Consider the following 20034-nt stretch of genomic DNA (forward strand, 5'->3'; position numbering starts at 1 on the left):
AATGACAAATGTAACCCGGGGTAATCATCTGGTCGCAGGAGGTAAATTCCTCGACGGTCTCAATTGGTGACACCAGAGGTCGCTGTGTTAAACTTCAGTGGTTTTACTTCCGTTTGTTTTCAATCAGACGGAAAGATGGCGGAATCGGATGAGCCCAAAGCTACCTGCACTTTTCTGTTTAAAAAATCAAGCAAGAAATTCGCCGCCAGGAAAAGAAAAGCAAGTGACAGTGACAAAAGCAAGTGGACCGATTACGTTAAATGTATCTGACTATGTAGTTAGTTGGCTATTTTGCCGAGACATTGTTCTTTTACTTGGCATTTGCTATGCTAGCTAGATGTAGCTAGCTAAATTAGCAATGCGTCTGCGACGCATTCAATTCACTAGCTGTATAGTGCTTGGTTGTTGTTGCTATTGTAGTTTAAGTCTTTCCCGGTGATGTTAAGGAAACACATTTGCATGCGACCGGAAACGTTGGATACGTCCATCAATTCTTCAGTTCAGACTCAAATGTAGTTTGAGGAGAGAGTTTAGCTATTTAGCTAACCTAGTTCTACATGTGCTACAGTTAGCTAAATAGTCTAGGTCATTTACAAGCCGTCCAAACGGGATAGGTAAAGTCTGAAAGGTATTACCGCTGTGCCTTAAAAGAAATCACGCCAGTACGAACGTACCTGTGTCATTTGTTTAGGCGGCAACAGCGATGAAGACAAAAGCACGGTCATAAGAAGGCAGAAGAAGACCAGCGTCTCTAATCCAATGATTCAGAAGGTAATTTCTGAAGTGTTAATGTGCATCTGCCACCTGCCATTTAAACTTGCATTGGCCCTTTGTTGTCATGTTGATATCCGGGTTTCCTCCCCAGTCAAAGCGGACAGAGCAGGAGAAGCCGTCCTCCAGTGAGAGCGACGATGACAAAGAGGACAAGAAAATCACAGTAGAATATAAATCTTCGCGATCCGCGGTAAGAAACGGGTGGATTTTACTAGAATTTAAAATCTCGTACGTCATTGTAAATACGCGTCTTCTAAATACGTTACAAGTGTGCTCAACGAGTTTAGAAAAACTTAAAACCCCAGTTTCTCTCTTTGGCAGAAACCGGAGGGTCCCGAGGATATGGGTGCTACTGCGGTTTACGAGCTGGACACTGAGCGAGACAAGGACGCACAGGCCATCTTCGAGCGGAGTCAGAAGATCCAAGAGGTGAGACGCTTTACTGTAAAGTTGAAGTTAAACTTTCAACAAACGTGTAATTTAATGATATATTCGCCTAGTTTGTGAACAGGATCAAACCAAGAAAAACAAATGTTAAGGGTTATAGTTCAAGTGGACGGAGTGTGGCACAGTGGGTAAGGAACTGCGCTTGTAACCGAAAGGTCGTAGGTTCGATTCCCGGGTAAGGACACTGCCGTTGTACCCTTGAGCAAGGTACTTAACCTGCATTGCTTCAGTATATATCCAGCTGTGGATGGATACAATGTAAAGTGCTATGTAAAAAGTTGTGTAAGTCGCTCTGGATAAGAGCGTCTGCTAAATGCCTGTAATGTAATGTAATGTAAGTGTAGGTAGTTCACTTAGTTTACAATTTTTGTGCTGTTACCCATTAGTGAATAAAAGAAAAACGGTGTTTAAATGATATTAATTTCTTGTGATTATTTTGGCACAGTGCATTAATAAGTAGGTCATTGCCATGTATTCTTTTAGCCAGTGGTTTTTTGTGCTAATTTGATTCATCTGGGCTTGGATTGATTCTTCCACCAGGAACTAGAGGGGAAGGAGGATGATAAAATCTATCGTGGTATGAACAACTATCACAAGTTCATCAAACCCAAAGACTCCACCATGGGAAACGCTTCCTCCGGCATGGTCAGGTGAGCCTTTCCTGCGTGTCTCTGTGTGTGTGCGCGCTCACGCCTGTGTGCGTACACATGCCCGCTACTTACACGTGTGTGTATATATGAACGTGCACGTGCCTACGAGCATGCACACGTGTGGGTGTGTGCCGCCTTGAAATGTCAGCTGCGCTTGAGATGATTTTGCTCTCGGTTCCTCTTCCCGCTGCAGAAAGGGCCCCATTCGGGCTCCGGAGCACCTGAGGGCCACGGTGCGCTGGGACTACCAGCCGGACATCTGCAAAGACTACAAGGAGACCGGCTTCTGTGGATTCGGGGGTAAGGCTTCGAGGCCACAATCCGCCATTGTGGACCAACACATGTACTGCAACCTACCGTGAAATAAATGTAATTAAATTAATGTATTCATTTTTTAAGTTTTGATTTTGAAAAGATCATAGAAATTTAGTTCCTGAAACTTGATAGAAGTATTGGAATTCACTTCCAAAATGTCGACAATGGCGGTTAAATGCCTTGTGTTAAATGTAAAAAATAAAAATCAAAACTACGACAGGACCAACCCACGATGTGATGTGACTGGACGTCGCAGGTACTTTTGGCTGTGCAGACCCCGGTGATGGTATGACGGCAACAGCGCTGTAACCGTCCGTTTCCTCTCAGACAGCTGCAAGTTCCTGCACGACCGCTCCGACTACAAACATGGCTGGCAGATAGAGAGGGAGCTGGACGAGGGCCGGTACGGGGCCAACGGTGAGTCTCGTCCGTTCTGGTGTTACCGTCCACTCCGCCCAGGCTTTACACCAGGCCCGGCCAGCGGAGGATGGAGTTTGGGGAGTTTTTTGAGGGCTCAGGCCTGGTTTCTGCCTGATTCTAATTTCCCTTCTGCTCTCTGTAAATCATCTTTGTGACAATACTCTGTAACTGTAAAAAACGCTATACGAAATGAGTTAATTTGATGTTAGGCAACAAACTCACATTTGTACATATTAATCAGGTCTGAAGTCCTTTCTATGCTGCAAGTTATAATTTTGCTTTCCACTTTTTTACAGGAAATTCTGGGTAATGTTTTCAGATCGTGTTTCGGTGAATGCGCATTTCGTGCAATGCATTATGGATGATTTTTATGGCAAATAATGTAATGTTTTTCCTTCAGATGAGGAGAATTATGAGGTGAGCAGCGATGACGAGGACCTGCCCTTCAAGTGCTTCATCTGCAGGGAGACTTTCAAGAACCCCATCATCACCAAGTGAGATTCCGGCCTGTTTTCAGTGTGAAAGCACCAAGGCTGAACTTCATTAGTACTAACACTGTAGCTCAAGACCACCGTGAGATACATTCAGGAATCAAAATCCAGTAGAACTTTAAATATACCCAGATGATTTTTTTCATGTCGTGTTCATAGCACAAAAACGGGCATCACAGTAGCCTGTGAGTACAAATGGCACATCCCAATATTTTGCTAGACAAATTCTGTGAGTTGTAAGTTAAAGCAAAAAAAAGACCATGTTGTAGTTGTCACACTTGTAGTGTCGCTGTGGTAGTATCAACCCTGAGAAGGTGAGAGGTGTCACGGTTGCAGTAATATTCACCCAGCGAGGAGTTTGCGCCGTAGCGGCTTCCTCCTAGCGAGGGCCGTTTCCACGGTAACGGCGTTCGCCCCCCCGTTGCAGGTGTCGGCACTACTTCTGCGAGGCCTGCGCGCTGCAGCACTACCGCAAGTCCAAGCGCTGCTACGTCTGCAACGTGCAGACCAACGGCGTCTTCAACCCGGCCAAAGGTGAGCGCCGCCCCCCCGGACTCCCTCGTCAGGCGTACGGCAGGAAACGAGCGCACGCTCGTAACCAATCAGCATTAGGGCTGAACGCAGCAAACCGGGCAGTCAGCTTCTCAGCGCGTTCGTTTACGGGCTGAACCAAGCGACCGTGATGCGGGTAGACGATGAGACTTATTGTTTTTTAAATGGGACTGACTTGTCTTCAGGAAGTAATTACAAGTGATCTGCTGCCTACTCCCGGCATAAAAATGACTTAGAACGTAATGCCTCGCACATACTTAAGAGTTTGACCAGAGATTCTAGAGTTTTGTGAGCTGAAGCCTAATAGTAATATGTTGTGCACAGCGCCACCTGCATGCCACATGGAATTTCACTTCTAATTGCTATTAACGTTTTGTAGTTCTTGTGCATTTTAACACCCCTAATGAGCAGTTTGAGTGATTGTTGTTGGAAGTGTAACTGCTGAAAAGGGAAGGGGGGCGGAGTCTCACAGTACTGCTCCTTACCAAAGTGTACTGCACCTTTCCACACAGAGCTGATGGCCAAGATCCAGAAGCATCAGGCACAGACAGACCAGCCACCCTCCGATGACGACGACTAGCACCAGACCTCTTCCCTGACCCCCCACCATTTAAAATTAAATCGAATTAAATTTTAATTGTATAGCAGTTTTTACAGAAAACCGCTATACAAATAAAATTAATTTGAGGAAAATTGAGGTTTTCTTTTTTCTTTTATTACCGAATCTGTGTTTCTTTTATGTTCCCGTTTAATTTGTGGTGTACAGTATTTGAAAAAATTTTTTTGGAATAAATGCTCGGTTTTGATAGACCCTGGTCGGATTCCTGTGGTTGCGTAGGACCCATTACACACAGGCTAGCGAGCGAAGTCAACTTTATTCGCGACGTTCAGCTGCCGAAGACCCTTGCCTCCAGCTCACCTGTGCACCCACTCGATATGCAGCTATTGACCAAAATACTGTAACATTGGCTTAGCAGTTAGAAATGCGTAACAGCGACAGACGCAGAAAAAGAGTCTTCGGTTCCGCCAAGAGCTGAAAAAAGTATCCAAATCTTTACATGAGGTAACAGACTTTCAGGTAGAAGAAAGGGTGAATACACAAAGGATGAAGGAGTTGTTCACAGACAGGCAAGCCTGCGTAAGAGTAAAAGACTGATATCGGGTAACAGACGTGTCCAGTGGATGAACAGCAGGAGACTGAAGGAAGTTTTTTGCGTGGTGAGACTGGTTCGACGCGGATTCGTACGACGCGCTGAAGAGTAGTGATGCAACGACGGGCGGCCAGCGAGGCTCGCCGCTCCCGTCAACGCCGGCGAATAGGTGTGCAGAGGGAAACTAAAAAAAAAAAAAGGCTTTGGGCGGTTTTACAGGGCCCCGAAATCGGGCCCTGCGACGGCGACAGGAGGAAACGCCTCCCCCGCGTGACGAGCCTTTCGGAGGAAGTGCGAGGGGGGGGGGGGGGGTTTGAGAACTGAGCCCTCCGACGCTTTTCCCAGTCTCCTCAAAGTCCGGAATTTTCCGCTTGGATATTTACAGGGGTAATAAAATTAACTCTTCTGAGACCGCCTCCAGGTAGACCCCCCCCCCCCATAACCCCGCCCACTCCCCCCCCACCCCACACCGCTGTCAGAAGTCCCAGTCGTCCACGTCCAGCTGGCTGAGGCTGGACTCCAGGCTGGCCACGCCCGAGGGGGAGTCGGGCGGCTGGGCGTTCTGGAAGCTGGTGATGGGCGAGACGGGGCGCAGCAGCTCGGGCAGGGCCTCCGACGGCCGCCGCTTAATCTGCGGCGGGAAGAGAGAGGGGGGTCTGCCTCGCAGCGCAAACACACGGACTACGTTCTGTTACGCGTACTTTCATACTCGCTAGTACACTTTTCCTAGCATACTAGCTAGAACATACTTCATAGTCTTTCAGTTTTACTAGATTTAGAATACTCTTGATGTCATCACTAGCATCATAATACCTTTGTCCTAACTGGAAAAACAAGTACAGCGTTGATAAATAATAACGGACACTTTTCATGATATATATTGTTAAAAACAACACAATTAAGATGGCTATTGATAAGTTACTTTCAGAATGATTGCCTGTAAACAAATTCCTAGTTGCTGCCATGTTTAGCACAATGATCTCTGTGGGGAAAAAAATAGTACATGCAAGTCTGTAGCAATGCATACTTCTAATTTTGCCAAGTATGGAAGTACACATCCAGGGACTGGAGTACATACTTGCTGTCTGCACACTTGTGTTTATCTTGCATCAAACTCGGAAATATGAGCAGCTGCATTAGGCTGCGCCTTTATAAAGGCTTCTGCTGTGATGTAACAGGGCTTAGCTCCACCCACCTGTTTGAAGAAGGAGTGGCCGAGCAGAGCACTGGCAGAAGGCCTGGGAAACAGGAAGTGGTCATCACATTTAGCTACTAACCAGCAATTCGTTTACAAATCTACCTATACAACCATCAAAATGCGTTCTAAACATTTTACAGGTTACATCCTCCTGAGAACCAGCAGAAAACTGAGTGTCTTAAGTGTCTTGGATGAGAGAAAATATTTTCAGCATAGTCAAATATATGGTTCAGATTAAGACCAGAGTCTCCTGTCCCCTATAGGAAACAGAAAAGAATTCCCAGGTCTTATATATAATATTAAAATGATTTAAAAAGGGAATGTGGAAGTACTGGCGTTGAGGCAGGAAGTGAGGCGGGTGAGGCCAGCGAGAGAGCCGCACCTTCTTTGGGGGTCCCTCTGGAGGCAGAGCTCCACGAAGGCGTGGAAGTGGGGGCTGAAGGTGCGGTTGTAGGGGTGGCTGGAGGTGGAGGGGTCCCCGTTAGCGTGGCGGGCCCCACTGGCCCCGGGGCCCTCGCAGATGCCCGAGTCGGCCCCAGAGCGCGAGGTCTTGAGCGTGAGCTCGTCCGTGGGGATGGTGCTGGTGTCCAGGAGGCAGGGGACTGTGCCGTTCAGCTTCTCCAACAGCATCTGAGAGAGAGAGAGAGAGAGAGAGAGAGAGATGAAATGAGGGAGAGAAGAATGTAAGAGGGGGAGAGAAAATAGGCATAGAGCAGTGCAAATAAAGAAGTGCAAGGGGGAATGTGAGAGGGGGAGAAAAGGGAGGGAGGGGGAATGATAGAGAGAGATAAGAAGGAAAGGGAGAGACAGGAATACCTGTGTAAGTGCATACAGCAAGCGTTCAGAAAGCCTTGCCCCCACACACAGGCTGGCACGCTGAGCTCACCTGGGTGGCTGGCATGTCCTTGAAGGGCACGTGTCCGTTGGCCAGCTCACAGGCGGTGATGCCCAGGCTGTAGATGTCTGAGCGAGAGTCATAGCCCAGCAGGTTCTGAAACCGCCAGAGAGAACATTACTTACCACGACACACTCCCTGGGACACCACTCACTGTGACAATTCATTAGGATAGATGCTGCTGGGATTATGCAGGAGCTAAATGCACTTTACTTTGGTGGGTAGAAAAGGCGTGTGTATGTGTTGCGTATGCGCATGTACGCAGTGTGTGTGTGTGTCTGTGTGTGCGCACAAAGGGAGAGAGAGAGACTTTGTGTGCACTGTGTATGTGTGTTTTTGTGGGGTGTATGTGTAGTGTGTATGTGTGTTTTTGTGGGGTGTATGCGTGTGCATACGCAGATTGCATGTACAGTGTAGTGTGTATGTGTGTTTTTGTGGGGTGTATGTGTAGTGTGTATGTGTGTTTTTGTGGGGTGTATGTGTAGTGTATGTGTGGTTTGTGGGGTGTATGTGTATGTGTGTTTTTGTGGGGTGTATGTGTAGTGTGTACGTGTGTTTTTGTGGGGTGTATGTGTAGTGTGTATGTGTGTTGTGTATGTGTGTTTTTGTGGGGTGTATGTGTAGCGTGTATGTGCGGTTTGTGGGGTGTATGTGTGTGTTCATACGCAGTTTGTGTGTGCAGTGTGTGGTGTACGTGCGGTACCTGCTGCAGGACCTCGGGGCTGAGCCAGGGCAGCACTTTGACGCTGTACTGGGGGAAGTCGTGCACGCTCCGAGCTCGCTGGCCGTGCCGGATCAGGCTGAAGATGCTGCGCAGCCCCGACAGGAAGACCTGCCCGTCTGCAGAGATCAGCACGTGGCTGGCCTTCACGCTCCTGCACAGAGAGGACACCACTCAGTACAGAAACATTACACACCACTCACCACTCAGTACAGAAACATTACACACCACTCACCACTCAGTACGGAAACATTACACACCACTCACCACTCAGTACGGAAACATTACACACCACTCACCACTCAGTACTGAAATATTACACACCACTCACCACTCAGTACGGAAACATTACACACCACTCACCACTCAGTACTGAAATATTACACACCACTCACCACTCAGTACTGAAACATTACACACCACTCACCACTCAGTACTGAAATATTACACACCACTCACCACTCAGTACTGAAACATTACACACCACTCACCACTCAGTACTGAAATATTACACACCACTCACCGCTCAGTACAGAAACATTACACACCACTCACCACTCAGTACTGAAATATTACACACCACTCACCACTCAGTACAGAAACATTACACACCACTCACCACTCAGTACTGAAACATTACACACCACTCACCACTCAGTACTGAAACATTACACACCACTCACCACTCAGTACTGAAACATTACACACCACTCAGCACTCAGTACTGAAACATTACACACCACTCAGTACTGAAACATTACACACCACTCACCACTCAGTACTGAAACATTACACACCACTCACCACTCAGTACTGAAACATTACACACCACTCACCACTCAGTACTGAAACATTACACACCACTCACCACTCAGTACGGAAATATTACACACACTCACCACTCAGTACTGAAACATTACACACCACTCACCACTCAGTACTGAAACATTACACACCACTCACCGCTCAGTACAGAAACATTACACATCACTCACCACTCAGTACTGAAATATTACACACCACTCAGTACTCAGTACTGAAACATTACACACCACTCACCACTCAGTACTGAAATATTACACACCACTCACCACTCAGTACTGAAACATTACACACCACTCACCACTCAGTACTCAGTACTGAAACATTTACTCACCACTGTGAAATAGTACTGAAATAGTGGTATTTTTTCTTCCAGTCAGCAATTTTTCAGTTATTACCAATAAACATTTATCCTTTCTCACAGTTTTTTTCCAGGGTACCCAAGGCAAGAACAAAGAGTGACACATCCATAACACATACGTATTAGCAGAGTGTGTGCAGAGTGGACAGCAGAGGGCGCTGTGACCCACCGGTGCACGTAGCCCATGTGGTGAATGTAGTCCAAGGCCTTGAGCACCCCCAGCAGGACGCAGGCGATGGCCAGCTCACCCATGCCCTCAGTGAAATGGGTGCTGATCAGGTCTCTGGCTGAGCCTGGAGGTGGAAGAGGGCGCACATCAGGACACACAGTGGAGAAACACAGCACAGCCCACCCCCCCCACCTCCCAAAAAAACTGCACTATTCCCTCTGACTGCAACTCTAATCACTACCCTGAACAGCAAAATCCCTTTCCCTCTGTGACTCACTCTGCACTAACCACTCCCCCAAACCGTCCTAACCCCCTCCCCCAAACAACAATATACCTTGCCGTCTGCAACTCGTACGACCTTATCCCCTCCCACTGTACCGTAAACCACCTCCTCCCTCACACCACCATCCCCGGAGCCGGGGCCGAATTTCCCCCCCGTTCACTGTAAAGAAATGTTGAGGTCATATAATTAAAAGGGCTATAAATGCACTGCATTGTTACCGTAGGCCAAGAAGGGGGTGATCACCCAGAGCTCGTTCTCTGCGATGAAGATGCTTCTGTAGGGCAGTATGCATGGGTGATGGAACAGCTTCGACACGTGGAGCTCCCCCTGTAATCACAAGCCATATTACAGGGCTATTTTACCCTTGTTCAAAATTTTGCTGTCCTTTGTCCTTTTTGTACTATGAATTCTATGGTACACATATTTCTATGGTACACAGGTTTAAGAATTACTCAAGCGAATATCAATTTTTCTCTGCACCTTCTGGTTCAAATGATTGACAATGCGTTCTGATTGATGTTTCATCATGTACGCATTGCTGAAGGACAGAGAGCAGGTTAAATTTTGATGTGTGGTAGACGGGTATGAAGGCCAGGTGAGGCACCTGTAGGTAGTTGACCATGTCGTTGGTGCAGGCCTCCAGGTCGATGCGGCGGATGGCTACGTGCTCCCCGGTGGGGCGGTACCGCGCCAGGTTAACCGTCATCAGGTCCTCCAGCCCCCTGCCTGAGAGAGACCGGTAACCAGCGGCAACCTCGACACGGCGTTTACACTCGAACCCTACCGCTGAACACAGCATTTACACTCAAACGCTACTGTTCAACACAGCGTTTCAACTCTAATTTTAGCCCTGAACACAGTGTTTCCACTCTAATGTACCACAGAACAGTTTCCTCTGACAGCCCATAATCCGCTTTCCGAGGCCCCTGCAGCTGCAGGCTTGTGCAGTCCTCCTGCTAAAGTAGCTAACGGCGTCGGCTGCAAACGATAAGGTTTTGTGATGCTACTTATCTTACGCTCCCTTCCGGAGAAAGCGGGAGGCCAGAAAGATTGCGCTTAAAAGATGCACACTAATGTAAACAAGTCATCCAACTAACGCAATCCAAGTAAATGAGACACACAGGTACAGTGTCACCACAAACATTGTTCATCGGGACACTGACCGATGATGGTGAGGAGCTCGTAGGAGGACCGGTCGGGTAGGAAGGTTCCCATGGTGACCTGGTGAGGGAGGGAGGTCAGCGACTCCTCGCTGTCTTCATGGGGCTGAGCAGGAGGCGTGGCAGGGGGCGGGGACAGCGAGAGAGGCGGAGTTAGGAACTGAGATGCTCATTTTCTCAGATGACTTTGTGGGTGTGGCATCCGATGACAGCTTCCTCTGTGTTCACAGAAATGTGCTTTTCACATAATGGGGATTTTAAACTCTTGATTCTAACCACTGACACCATGATGTGCGATACGCATCATTAACAGGTCAACAAATTTTGGCTGGGGGGGGGGGGTATTAAGTCGATGCAGGGCATTAACGTGCCACGCTACTTTAACCTGCCCCACATTTAGTCCAGGTAACACTGAAATACTCTCTCTCAGTGAGAAGAGGATCGTTTTATGTGCATTATGGGAATTGGAGTTTAATTTCCTCATCTTGTGTGTATTGATCCACACCCCAAAGTCATCACATTAGCACAAGCCGAATATCCATCCTCTAATGCTGTTGCAGAGGCCCTGTGCTTATCAATGCCTGACCATACATGTTGCTCTCAAAAATAAGCAATTAAAGATTCAGATCCTTTTCTTAAAGCCTTAGCATCAAATTCCAGCCTTGCAGAAGACTGCACTGCTCCTGCAAACCAGTAACAGTGTTGAAAACTACACTTGCATTTTTCACTTCGACCAAATTAATCAGTCCACATCTGGATAAATGAGAAAGCCAATCCATAGGCTGGAGTTTGATGGACAGCAGCAGCCACCTCAGGGAACAAGAGGATACTGCCAGGCATCCAGGCGCAATGGGTCTCCACAGAGACCAGCACAGCATGGTCAGGACAATTTTTACATTTGATTTTCAGATCTTAATAACCACTGGTGTTAGTGTTCAGATTGCTCTTAAACACCACAGGCAAACTGCACAAAACAAACTTACATCAATAATACCACTCATAATATAAACAACAGCTTTAACAAGATACACTAATAACAAACACTGATGTTACGCATTGTCCTGATAACAAAAAACGCTGGATTTAACAGCAAATAACGATAACATAAACACAGGATTAACAGCAAATACTGATAACATAAACACTAGATGAAGAGCAAACATTGATAACATAAACACTAGATTAAGAGCAAATACTGATTACATAAACACTAGATTAAGAGCAAATACTGATAACATCAACAGTGGATTAACAGCAAATACTGATACCAAACACTGGATTAACAGCAAATACTGATACCAAACACTGGATTAACAGCAAATACTGATACAAAACACTGGATTAAGAACAAATACTGATAACATCAACACTGGATTAACAGAGGATGCTCATAACATAAACACTGGTTTTAACAAAGGATTACGTGAGACTGGGAGTTCCCCAACGGCTGTCGGCGAAGTGGCCGACTGCAGACCTCTGTTTGGTCGGCTACTTTTGGACACGTATTTAAACCGCCCCAATTAATTTAACGAAATGATGTCACCGGAACAATTTTTCTCCCTGCCGCAAACACCTTGTTTACTTTTCTCACCTGGCTGGCTACTCAAAAAAATTGGGGAACCCCCTGTTTACCCCCCGTCACAGGGGCAGAGTTCACACAGTTGAATGTGAGCTGGTAGACAGACAGTGAGCAGGCCTCTCAAACACAAACACGGATTACATTAAGTCAAATTAGTGGGGACCAAAGACCACCGCGTTCAGAGCACACAGGGTTTCATACAGGCCAATCCTGACCTGTGTATGATTCATACAATCTGCTGATTACCATCGTTCCAGAACATTCCACACACTACATTTACATTCTGCTTTAACAACTGTTCACACAAAAAATTCTGGACAATGCAAGTCTATAGGAGAACTTCCCCAGAGCAATAAAGTGAAGTATTAATTTTTTCTGTCAAAAGTAGAAGACCATCCATCCTACTGTACAAAGCCAAAAGTACTTCTTAAATCAACTCACATGAAACTTTACCAATTAAACTATTACATTTGTACACCCAAGAGACTAAATACTGCACATACCTTGTGTAGACCCAAACTTGACCCTTCTGTAAGCTACATTACATTTAGGCTATTTTATGACAATCAACAAATGTCACCTACACTCCTCCGGACTCCAAATGTATCCCTCATTCCCACTCGGCAAGCCACGCCCTTATTCCACATTCAAATAGATTAAAAAGATTTTTTTTTAACCTTTATTTTACCAGGAGAGTCCCAATGAGACAGAATCTCTTTTACGAGGGAGACCTGGCCAAGAGGGCAGCTCAGTTATGAAGAGGGCAGCTCAGTTATAAAGAGGGCAGCTCAGCTATCTGGCTATATCTAGGTCTGGATACCGCAAGGCCTTCCCTCAAATGCAGATCCTGGGTCAGTTTCAGCTTTTATTTCTGAATAATTGAATAATTGTTAGCCCTAGCATTGAGCTGGGTTAAATTATCCTGGAGCAGCTACTGGCACCTGGCACCCAGCACCCAGAGCTGCCAACCTGCCAAGTTGCTTCTGCGCCTACCGGACGCCATTAACTTTGCGCGTACCACACAACTCTGTTGCCGAGCACGCTCAGTCCAGTTTTGGGCCGATGTTTCGGGCTTTCAACAATAGTTGAAAGAACCCCTAACAACAGGCCACCCCTGACCACTCCCCCCCCACCCCCAGTATGAAACCCTGATGGCAGGTGAGACACGGTGAGCTTCAGGAAGCGCCGGAGGACAGGATGAGCCGGTGCCCATGCATGACGGCGCTGAGCCATGACCCCTGCACACGCACGCACGCGCACGCTCACGCACACGCACACGCTCACGCACGCACGCACGGAGAGGAGCTCAGCCTGAATTCTGCACTTACTTTCCTGTGCGAGCTTCCCTGAGCCTGCTCTGGGATGGAGAGACCACAACCGTTAAATGAAAACAACACAACAAAGAAACACAGCGTCTGGCTCTTTAACAAAGGAACAGCCCGCCATTGCATTGATGGAGCGCATAACAGCTTTGACCTGCAAATTCATGTGCAAAGCAGCGCGGTTCATTAGTAATGATAAGCATGTTATGCCTCATATGGAATTACTGCTGGCCCAGGGGCTGCATTGATAAAACCTGTCAGACTAGTTGCTGACCTAGGATCAGTGTTTCCCTGGTCTTAAGCCTACAATGATCCATTATGAGCTAAAAGACCAAACTGATCTCAGAACAGAATTTCTACTCAAGAACACGTTATAAACAAGGGGTTTTTATGTGCTTTGCATAACCTCATGAGCAGTGAATTATCAGAGCTTGTGGGATCCTCAGTTCTTCGCCTAATCCCTTTACGTATTCCCTAAAATCACTCGCCCCACCTCGGAGAATCCACACCGGCAGGACGCCTCCGGCACACAGGTGGAGAGGAGGCAGGCGAAGCGGGGCAAAGGCCCATTGGGGTCCATGCCACTGTCGCTTACACCCGATGCAAAATTGATCAGGGCGTCCGGTTTCAGCGTGCTGAACAAAGAAGCCGAACAGGACCCCGCTCGCGATACGACCGGTCCCCTCAAAAAGCGCCCCGCCTCGCCAGTGCGTTCGCTTCACATTGTGCCCACGGCTCTCTCGCTAACCGCACCGCCGGCCACGATTATTTCACACAACGCTGAAGATCTGAGCTGAAGGCGCAGTAAAGACAGACTAACGACTGGAACACACCGCGGAGGCGATAAACACCGAAGCGAACGGACGCGTGCGTAGACTCTGACTCCTCCCCTTTCTCTCCCGCCGTGACCGGGCGGCAGGAGCACGGAGGAGCCGGCGGAACGATCCGATCAAACGAAATCGCCGGATGCGCACGCAGGCAGACGAACGTGCAGACGAACGTGCAGCGGGCAGGCAGACGAACGAGCAGCACGCAGGCAGACGCAGCGCTCAGGCAGACGAACGTGCAGCGCTCAGGCAGACGAACGTGCAGCGCGCAGGCAGACGCAGCGCTCAGGCAGACGAACGTGCAGCGCTCAGGCAGATGAACGCGCAGTGCGCAGGCAGACGAACGTGCAGCGCGCAGGCAGACGAACGTGCAGCGCTCAGGCAGACGAACGTGCAGCGCTCAGGCAGACGAACGTGCAGGCTCAGGCGACGACGTTGCAGCGCTCAAGCAGACGAACATGCTCGCGCAGGCAGACGAACGTGCAGCGCGCAGGCAGACGAAGCTGCAGCGCTCAGCGACGAACGTGCAGCGCTCAAGCAGACGAACATGCAGCGCTCAGGCAGACGAACGTGCAGCGCTCAGGCAGACGAACGTGCAGCGCTCAAGCAGACGAACATGCAGCGCGCAGGCAGACGAACGTGCAGCGCGCAGGCAGACGAACGTGCAGCGCTCAGGCAGACGAACGTGCAGCGCTCAAGCAGACGAACATGCAGCGCACAGGCAGACGAACATGCAGCACGCAGGCAGACGAACGTGCAGCGTGCTCAGGCAGTGGCCTAGCAGCGAAACGCTGGTGACGCAAGCTTGGGAAGCGAGGCTGTGCCGGTGGCTTTATGGGCCCTGAGGTTCCCCCAATGGCCCTGCAAATAAACAGTTTACCCTGCGAGGACCTTCCGCACCTTTCTGCTACCTCCGCTAGCAGCTCATAATAAAACCCTTCTCCTATTTCCCAAGCCAGTTGGCATAGAATTCTAAAGTGGCAATAGTTAAAGGGATTTAGTAATGCTGCTCAGTCTGCATCCGTCGTTAATTATCCATGATGAATCTATTAGCTAAAATTAAATAAAGCAATTAAATGAACTAGAACGAGACAATAATCTATAAATTAAATAAAACAGCATCAGCACTCATCAGATCGTAATGATAGCTTGAAATAAATGTCATACAGACAGCAGTACAACTTTTCTTGCAGGACAGGTGTCCTGCATTGAAATGTCTTTGTGTTTTTTTCAAGTCGCCTATTGGAGACCACTGACTGTACGCAAGAAATGGTGCAAAAAAAACGTTTCTGGTCTCCTGAAGACCAAAACTTTACATTCTAAATTTAGCTAAATACAGGGAGATGACGTCTCTTGTTGATGGTGGCAGTAAAGCCAGACCAACGTTGTGTTGCCATCACACAAAGTCACCAGATAAGCCCTATTTTGAGCCAGGAAAAACACCGACTACAACACCCCATAGTTTTACCTTCGACTCAAAAGTTTCCCCAAATGAATAAGTAAAAACGAACAACAGTCATGGCTGTCTGCTTCCGGTGACAGGGTTTTTTTTTATTTTTATTTTTTAAATGTGCCACAAGCCTCTGCAATAGGGACAATCACATCTAGCCTTCAAAACCAGTACCATTCTTGGCTTTCTTTTCAACCTGAATACATCAGCAACACTGAACACTGTACAGGGCATGCAAAATTAGATTTTTTTATTTCAGCTTTGCATCTGTACAGCCAAGTTGTATCTTACGACTGAAAAAAAGAAAAATAACATACATCAAATAGACCATACACAGTATACACTGTATAGCTATTTGGCATGTCATGTTATGTCATGTAAGTTACACAAAAGTTCTGGTCGGTGTGGTACATGCATATTCAAATGTGGCAGGGTGTTAGCTGACATGAGTCACCTTCTTCATTCAAAACTTGCTTAACGTTACCTAGCGTCCCTGGCTAATACGCAGAAGTTATCAAAATCACACCTCGTCAGGACTGCACACGCCTTGACCCACTCCCATCCCATTGTTAGGTCTTTATGACCGTTTTACAGCTACCTGTTCAGACAACAGATACCCGCGTTATAATAATGCATAGGCGTTGGTTGTGTGAACAGGAGGAGCCACCAGCATTGCCGCTAAAGTGGCTAGAAAAAAAAAGGTGCCAACAGCCCAAACTGCAAGTTACAAACCCGTCACCAAAACAGTACTCAGGTAATAAGTTACCTTTGATGCATTAACCCAGCCTAATGATCTTACAATGAAACCAATCACTGGCCAGTCCCCTAAAAAAAGCTACTTCCTGCTCTCTGTTGACTAAAATTGGCGTCATTTTTACAGTTCTTAGATAAAACCACTCTAAGCACTGTCAGGAAACCCCAAATAAACAGAGGAAAAAGACAGACATTTTAAAATACCATTGTTTTTTTATTTTACCACTGAAATTATGAACAGATTTTCAAAGCCCAGATGGCACTGCCTTTTTATGCGAAGCAACGACAGGCCTTAGCAACAGTATTTACATAAAATTCTGCACTGCCACGTAGATTTCTGTGTGTATCAGTAACAAAGGGCTCCATAACTTCATACATTACTGTATATGCAGCCTTTATCTGGATGGACTCATTCTGCTAATCAACTCTCTACTTCACTTGACCCTCGGCCTGCTGGTCCGCTGAGGGTGTTCTGATTGCTGTAACAGAGCCCTGCAGACTGCTGTAGGTGTGTACCTGCAGTCACTGCTAGTAGGATCGCGCCAACACCAACCCCAGACACCGATATTTCCCCTCACTGGTGCCAACAGGTCCCTGACAAACCGGTGCCACGTTCCACCACACAAACAGGAAGCGGACACTTCACGCCACCTCCGCGAACGCTGACCGAGAGGTTGCGCCAACGAATCGCAGCGCAGTCGGCGAGACATGCACACACACGCGCGCACACACACACACACACACACTGCTTCCACATGGTTCACCCCACTACCCACAGAGCACTGAAGCCTATAGTACGAGCCAACCCTGCGAGCTGGAGGTACGCATGGCTCGTCTACCTGACGAACGCACACACGATTCACTGCAGACGTTAAAGATAGCACTCGTTTGATTATGAGCAGCGGTAGCTCGCCAGCAGCTCGACAAGCCGCGCTGGAAGGCGGACAGCGGCCAGCAAGCATCATAAGAGGCAGCCCTGGGGCACGAGGGTGGGTGTGGGTGTGGGTGTGTGTGTTCGTGTGTGTGTGTGTGTGTGTGTGTGTGTGTGTGTGTGTGTGTGTGTGCGTGGTTTGACCTCACAACTCACCTCCAAACAGCTCTAGATCCCTCAGGCTCTCCACACTCAGCTTCTCTGAGACCCAGCGCTGAAGGAAACAAAGAGAGGGGGTTTATCTCAGCCACAATACAGTCAGCCCTACGTCTTACTCCACGCTGTCTCCGCCCCCTTCCCCATCTCACACTCGCCAAACACGCCCTATAAGCGGGAGACTACTACTACTGCCGTTGTACCCTTCAGCAAGCTGCACTGCTTCAGTATATATCCAGCTGTATAATTGGATACAATTTAAATGCTTTAAAAAGTTGTGGAAGTCACTCTGGACAAGAGCATCCGCTAAATGCCTGTAATGTAATGCACATTCCTAGCACATGTGGAAAAAGCCATTGCAAGCGAGTAGGAAAGAGCAACATTGGACTGCGAAAACCACCCACTGATATGTTCAGGAGTGGGAGAGACACGAGGCAGGGACTGAGGAACCAAACTCCTGAAGAATGTCTACTCACCAAAAACGACATGGATCCTGTCTGTACTGACTGCTAATACACGAGAAACTCCATTCAGGGAAAATATCTGCTTTGAGAAGAACATGACGTAGACAAAACATGAATTAATTATTTTAAAACATTTTACGCAATGAATCTGCGAGGGCTCTTCAATGATTTCAATTCATATTAAAGGTTGTGTGTATGCATGCGCGCTCGTGCGTGCCAGAAGGTTTCTATAGCAACTGATGTGAACTTACTTGAGCATATGGAGAATCAGAGGGGCGTGTGCGCGCGCTTTCACAATCCAGGATAGTGAGAACATATGCAGTGTAACACACGGTGGAGCGGGGAAGCCTTAAAACAGATTTAAATACTGTTTAAAAACTCCAGACATTATTAACGCAGGCGGCGAACGTTGACATTTAAAAATATCATAGCTAGTTAGCAACCTACCGCCTTAATTATGTATTCATACACATAGGCTAGGCTTTAAAACAAGCTGGGTGGCTAGTTGCAAGATTCAGCCATATTACAGTTTACTAGTTATCTTAGCTAATTTTGCCCAGCGTTATTACTAGGGTAAATTAGTACGCTACAGCAATCGCGTTATTTTTAATTTCAGTTCACAATAACATATTCCACTTCTCAGTTCACAATAACATATTACACTTCCTGATGGCTTAATCTTAGGTCCAATTAAATTGGAAATCAGGAACAAGCCAAAACATATAGCGTCATAATAAGTTATAGAGCTACTTCACGTTATTTACAAAACAATGCTCTTCATATAGCTATATGTTTACTACCTAGCAAGCTAATATTACACGGCTAATTTCACTAAGGTTTTTTGGGCTAACGTTAACTAGCTAGACACACTCAATACTGTGAACAAATATGTCATCTAAAACAAGACTAAGCGAGGAAACGAGCTTGTTATATAGGGACATATTTCACATACCTTTAAAAAAAAGCTAAATAGGTTAAAGTGTATTTCCAGCAGAAGTATTTTTCTGCGCCTCTTCCTTCCCCAAGTCCTCTGACAGGAGGGTCATACAAGACCTCGATTATTGGACGAGAAATGTTCCAGAATGTAACATAGATAATATTATTGGTCTATCGTATCTATGTAAATACTTCTAAGGCGGGCTCTGGACCTGTCTTCTACGCGGCGATTGGCTGTTTGTTTTGGAGCAATAATGACACCAACGTCGCTGGAGTAGTGCGTCATACCCATAGACATATGTCTATGGTCATACCATAGTATAGTCGGTTGTTGCTGAATAACTAGCTATTATGTCGCTTGTATCGCTTATGAGTTGAAGCTGCATTTTACCCAAAAGGATGCAAATAATGAGACTTGCCTTTGCCATTTTAAAAAATGCACCGTACAGTACCATTTTAAAAGTATCGTTTGAGCTCCTGTATCTTCAAAATCTAAATGATACCCATCCAGTAATGAAATTATATTACCTGTGCTTTGCATGTGAAATGAGAGCTCATTCATATTTCTAAAATGCAATTCCCACAAAGATTATACAGCTTTCAAGGCAATATTTTAATTTGTTGGCAATTCTTAGTGAACAAGCAGGCTAGCTTCCACTCAAAACAAAAATGGCAAACGGAGCTTTAAAAAAAAACATGTTCCATTGGCTGAAATAGCATCACATGTGCATTTCCTTATGTCTGTTTTGCCTGTGTATCTGAGTATCCTGCAATTGGCCACTTTTATCAGATGTCATTATTGGCAGAAGATGTACCTAAATGTCCAGTGGAGAGTATTATTGATTGTGGGACTGAAGAATTTGTGATGACAAAATCAACAGGAAAAAGGAGAAAAATGCTAAATAACCCAAGTTTGGGGCTTTATTCTGTTGATGTGTGAAGCTGTATCTTAATTCCCTGTGCTTACATGAGGTCAGAAGGCACAGATGTTAATGTTCTTAAGAACTTAATGGTCCAATAACATGAAAAGGAAACCATATAAATTTATATAAAATTGGCTATTTAAGAAATCAAAATAATTACAGTTTTGGTTGGGCTAGCAGAGAATACCCTGATGACTGACAGTGTGTATACGTATACAGTATCACAGCACATGCCATTTTCTGATGCAGTGCATGTTTCAAAAGCACTGTCGCACAGAATCAGA

The 20034-nt window shown here is 46.6% G+C and overlaps 2 protein-coding genes across 10 annotated transcripts; one reads left to right on the top strand and one right to left on the bottom strand.

Annotated features, from left to right (window-relative positions):
- Positions 1-61: 61 nt before the first annotated feature.
- On the top strand, positions 62-4457 carry rnf113a (ring finger protein 113A). The gene is made up of 10 exons (XM_064316128.1): positions 62-238; positions 692-771; positions 866-964; positions 1096-1203; positions 1762-1871; positions 2065-2171; positions 2514-2603; positions 3007-3100; positions 3525-3631; positions 4162-4457. Exons 1-10 carry the CDS (start codon positions 136-138, stop codon positions 4227-4229), a joined length of 966 nt encoding a protein of 321 aa, XP_064172198.1. The 5' UTR covers positions 62-135; the 3' UTR covers positions 4230-4457.
- A 48-nt stretch (positions 4458-4505) lies between these two features.
- On the bottom strand, positions 4506-18986 carry LOC135243962 (STE20-related kinase adapter protein alpha-like). Of its 9 annotated transcripts, none has more exons than XM_064316116.1 (14): positions 18844-18986; positions 18143-18239; positions 17904-17970; positions 17428-17485; positions 13317-13345; positions 10413-10515; positions 9854-10035; positions 9468-9576; positions 8967-9090; positions 7597-7768; positions 6885-6989; positions 6381-6628; positions 5996-6038; positions 4506-5431 (listed from the first exon to the last, which is right to left on the bottom strand). In XM_064316116.1, exons 3-14 carry the CDS (start codon positions 17913-17915, stop codon positions 5276-5278), a joined length of 1341 nt encoding a protein of 446 aa, XP_064172186.1. In that variant the 5' UTR covers positions 17916-17970; positions 18143-18239; positions 18844-18986; the 3' UTR covers positions 4506-5275. The 9 variants fall into 9 exon arrangements, with proteins under 9 accessions (XP_064172186.1, XP_064172188.1, XP_064172187.1 ...); XM_064316118.1 differs by having other exon boundaries at positions 17904-17973; XM_064316117.1 differs by lacking the exon at positions 18844-18986 and having other exon boundaries at positions 17904-17973; positions 18143-18280.
- Between the last annotated feature and the right edge of the window lie 1048 nt (positions 18987-20034).

Source organism: Anguilla rostrata, chromosome 17 (genome assembly GCF_018555375.3).
Source record: "Anguilla rostrata isolate EN2019 chromosome 17, ASM1855537v3, whole genome shotgun sequence".
Lineage (NCBI taxonomy): Eukaryota > Metazoa > Chordata > Actinopteri > Anguilliformes > Anguillidae > Anguilla > Anguilla rostrata.

Coding starts and splice junctions, on each gene's coding strand:
- rnf113a (XM_064316128.1), top strand. CDS start 136: ATGGCGGAATCGGATGAGCCCAAAGCTACCTGCACTTTTCTGTTTAAA. Junction 965..1,095: donor ATAAATCTTCGCGATCCGCG/GTAAGAAACGGG, acceptor TCTCTTTGGCAG/AAACCGGAGGGTCCCGAGGA. Junction 1,204..1,761: donor GGAGTCAGAAGATCCAAGAG/GTGAGACGCTTT, acceptor TTCTTCCACCAG/GAACTAGAGGGGAAGGAGGA.
- LOC135243962 (XM_064316116.1), bottom strand. Junction 7,769..8,966: donor CACATGGGCTACGTGCACCG/GTGGGTCACAGC, acceptor CTCTCTGTGCAG/GAGCGTGAAGGCCAGCCACG. Junction 6,039..6,380: donor CAGAGGGACCCCCAAAGAAG/GTGCGGCTCTCT, acceptor CCTGTTTCCCAG/GCCTTCTGCCAGTGCTCTGC.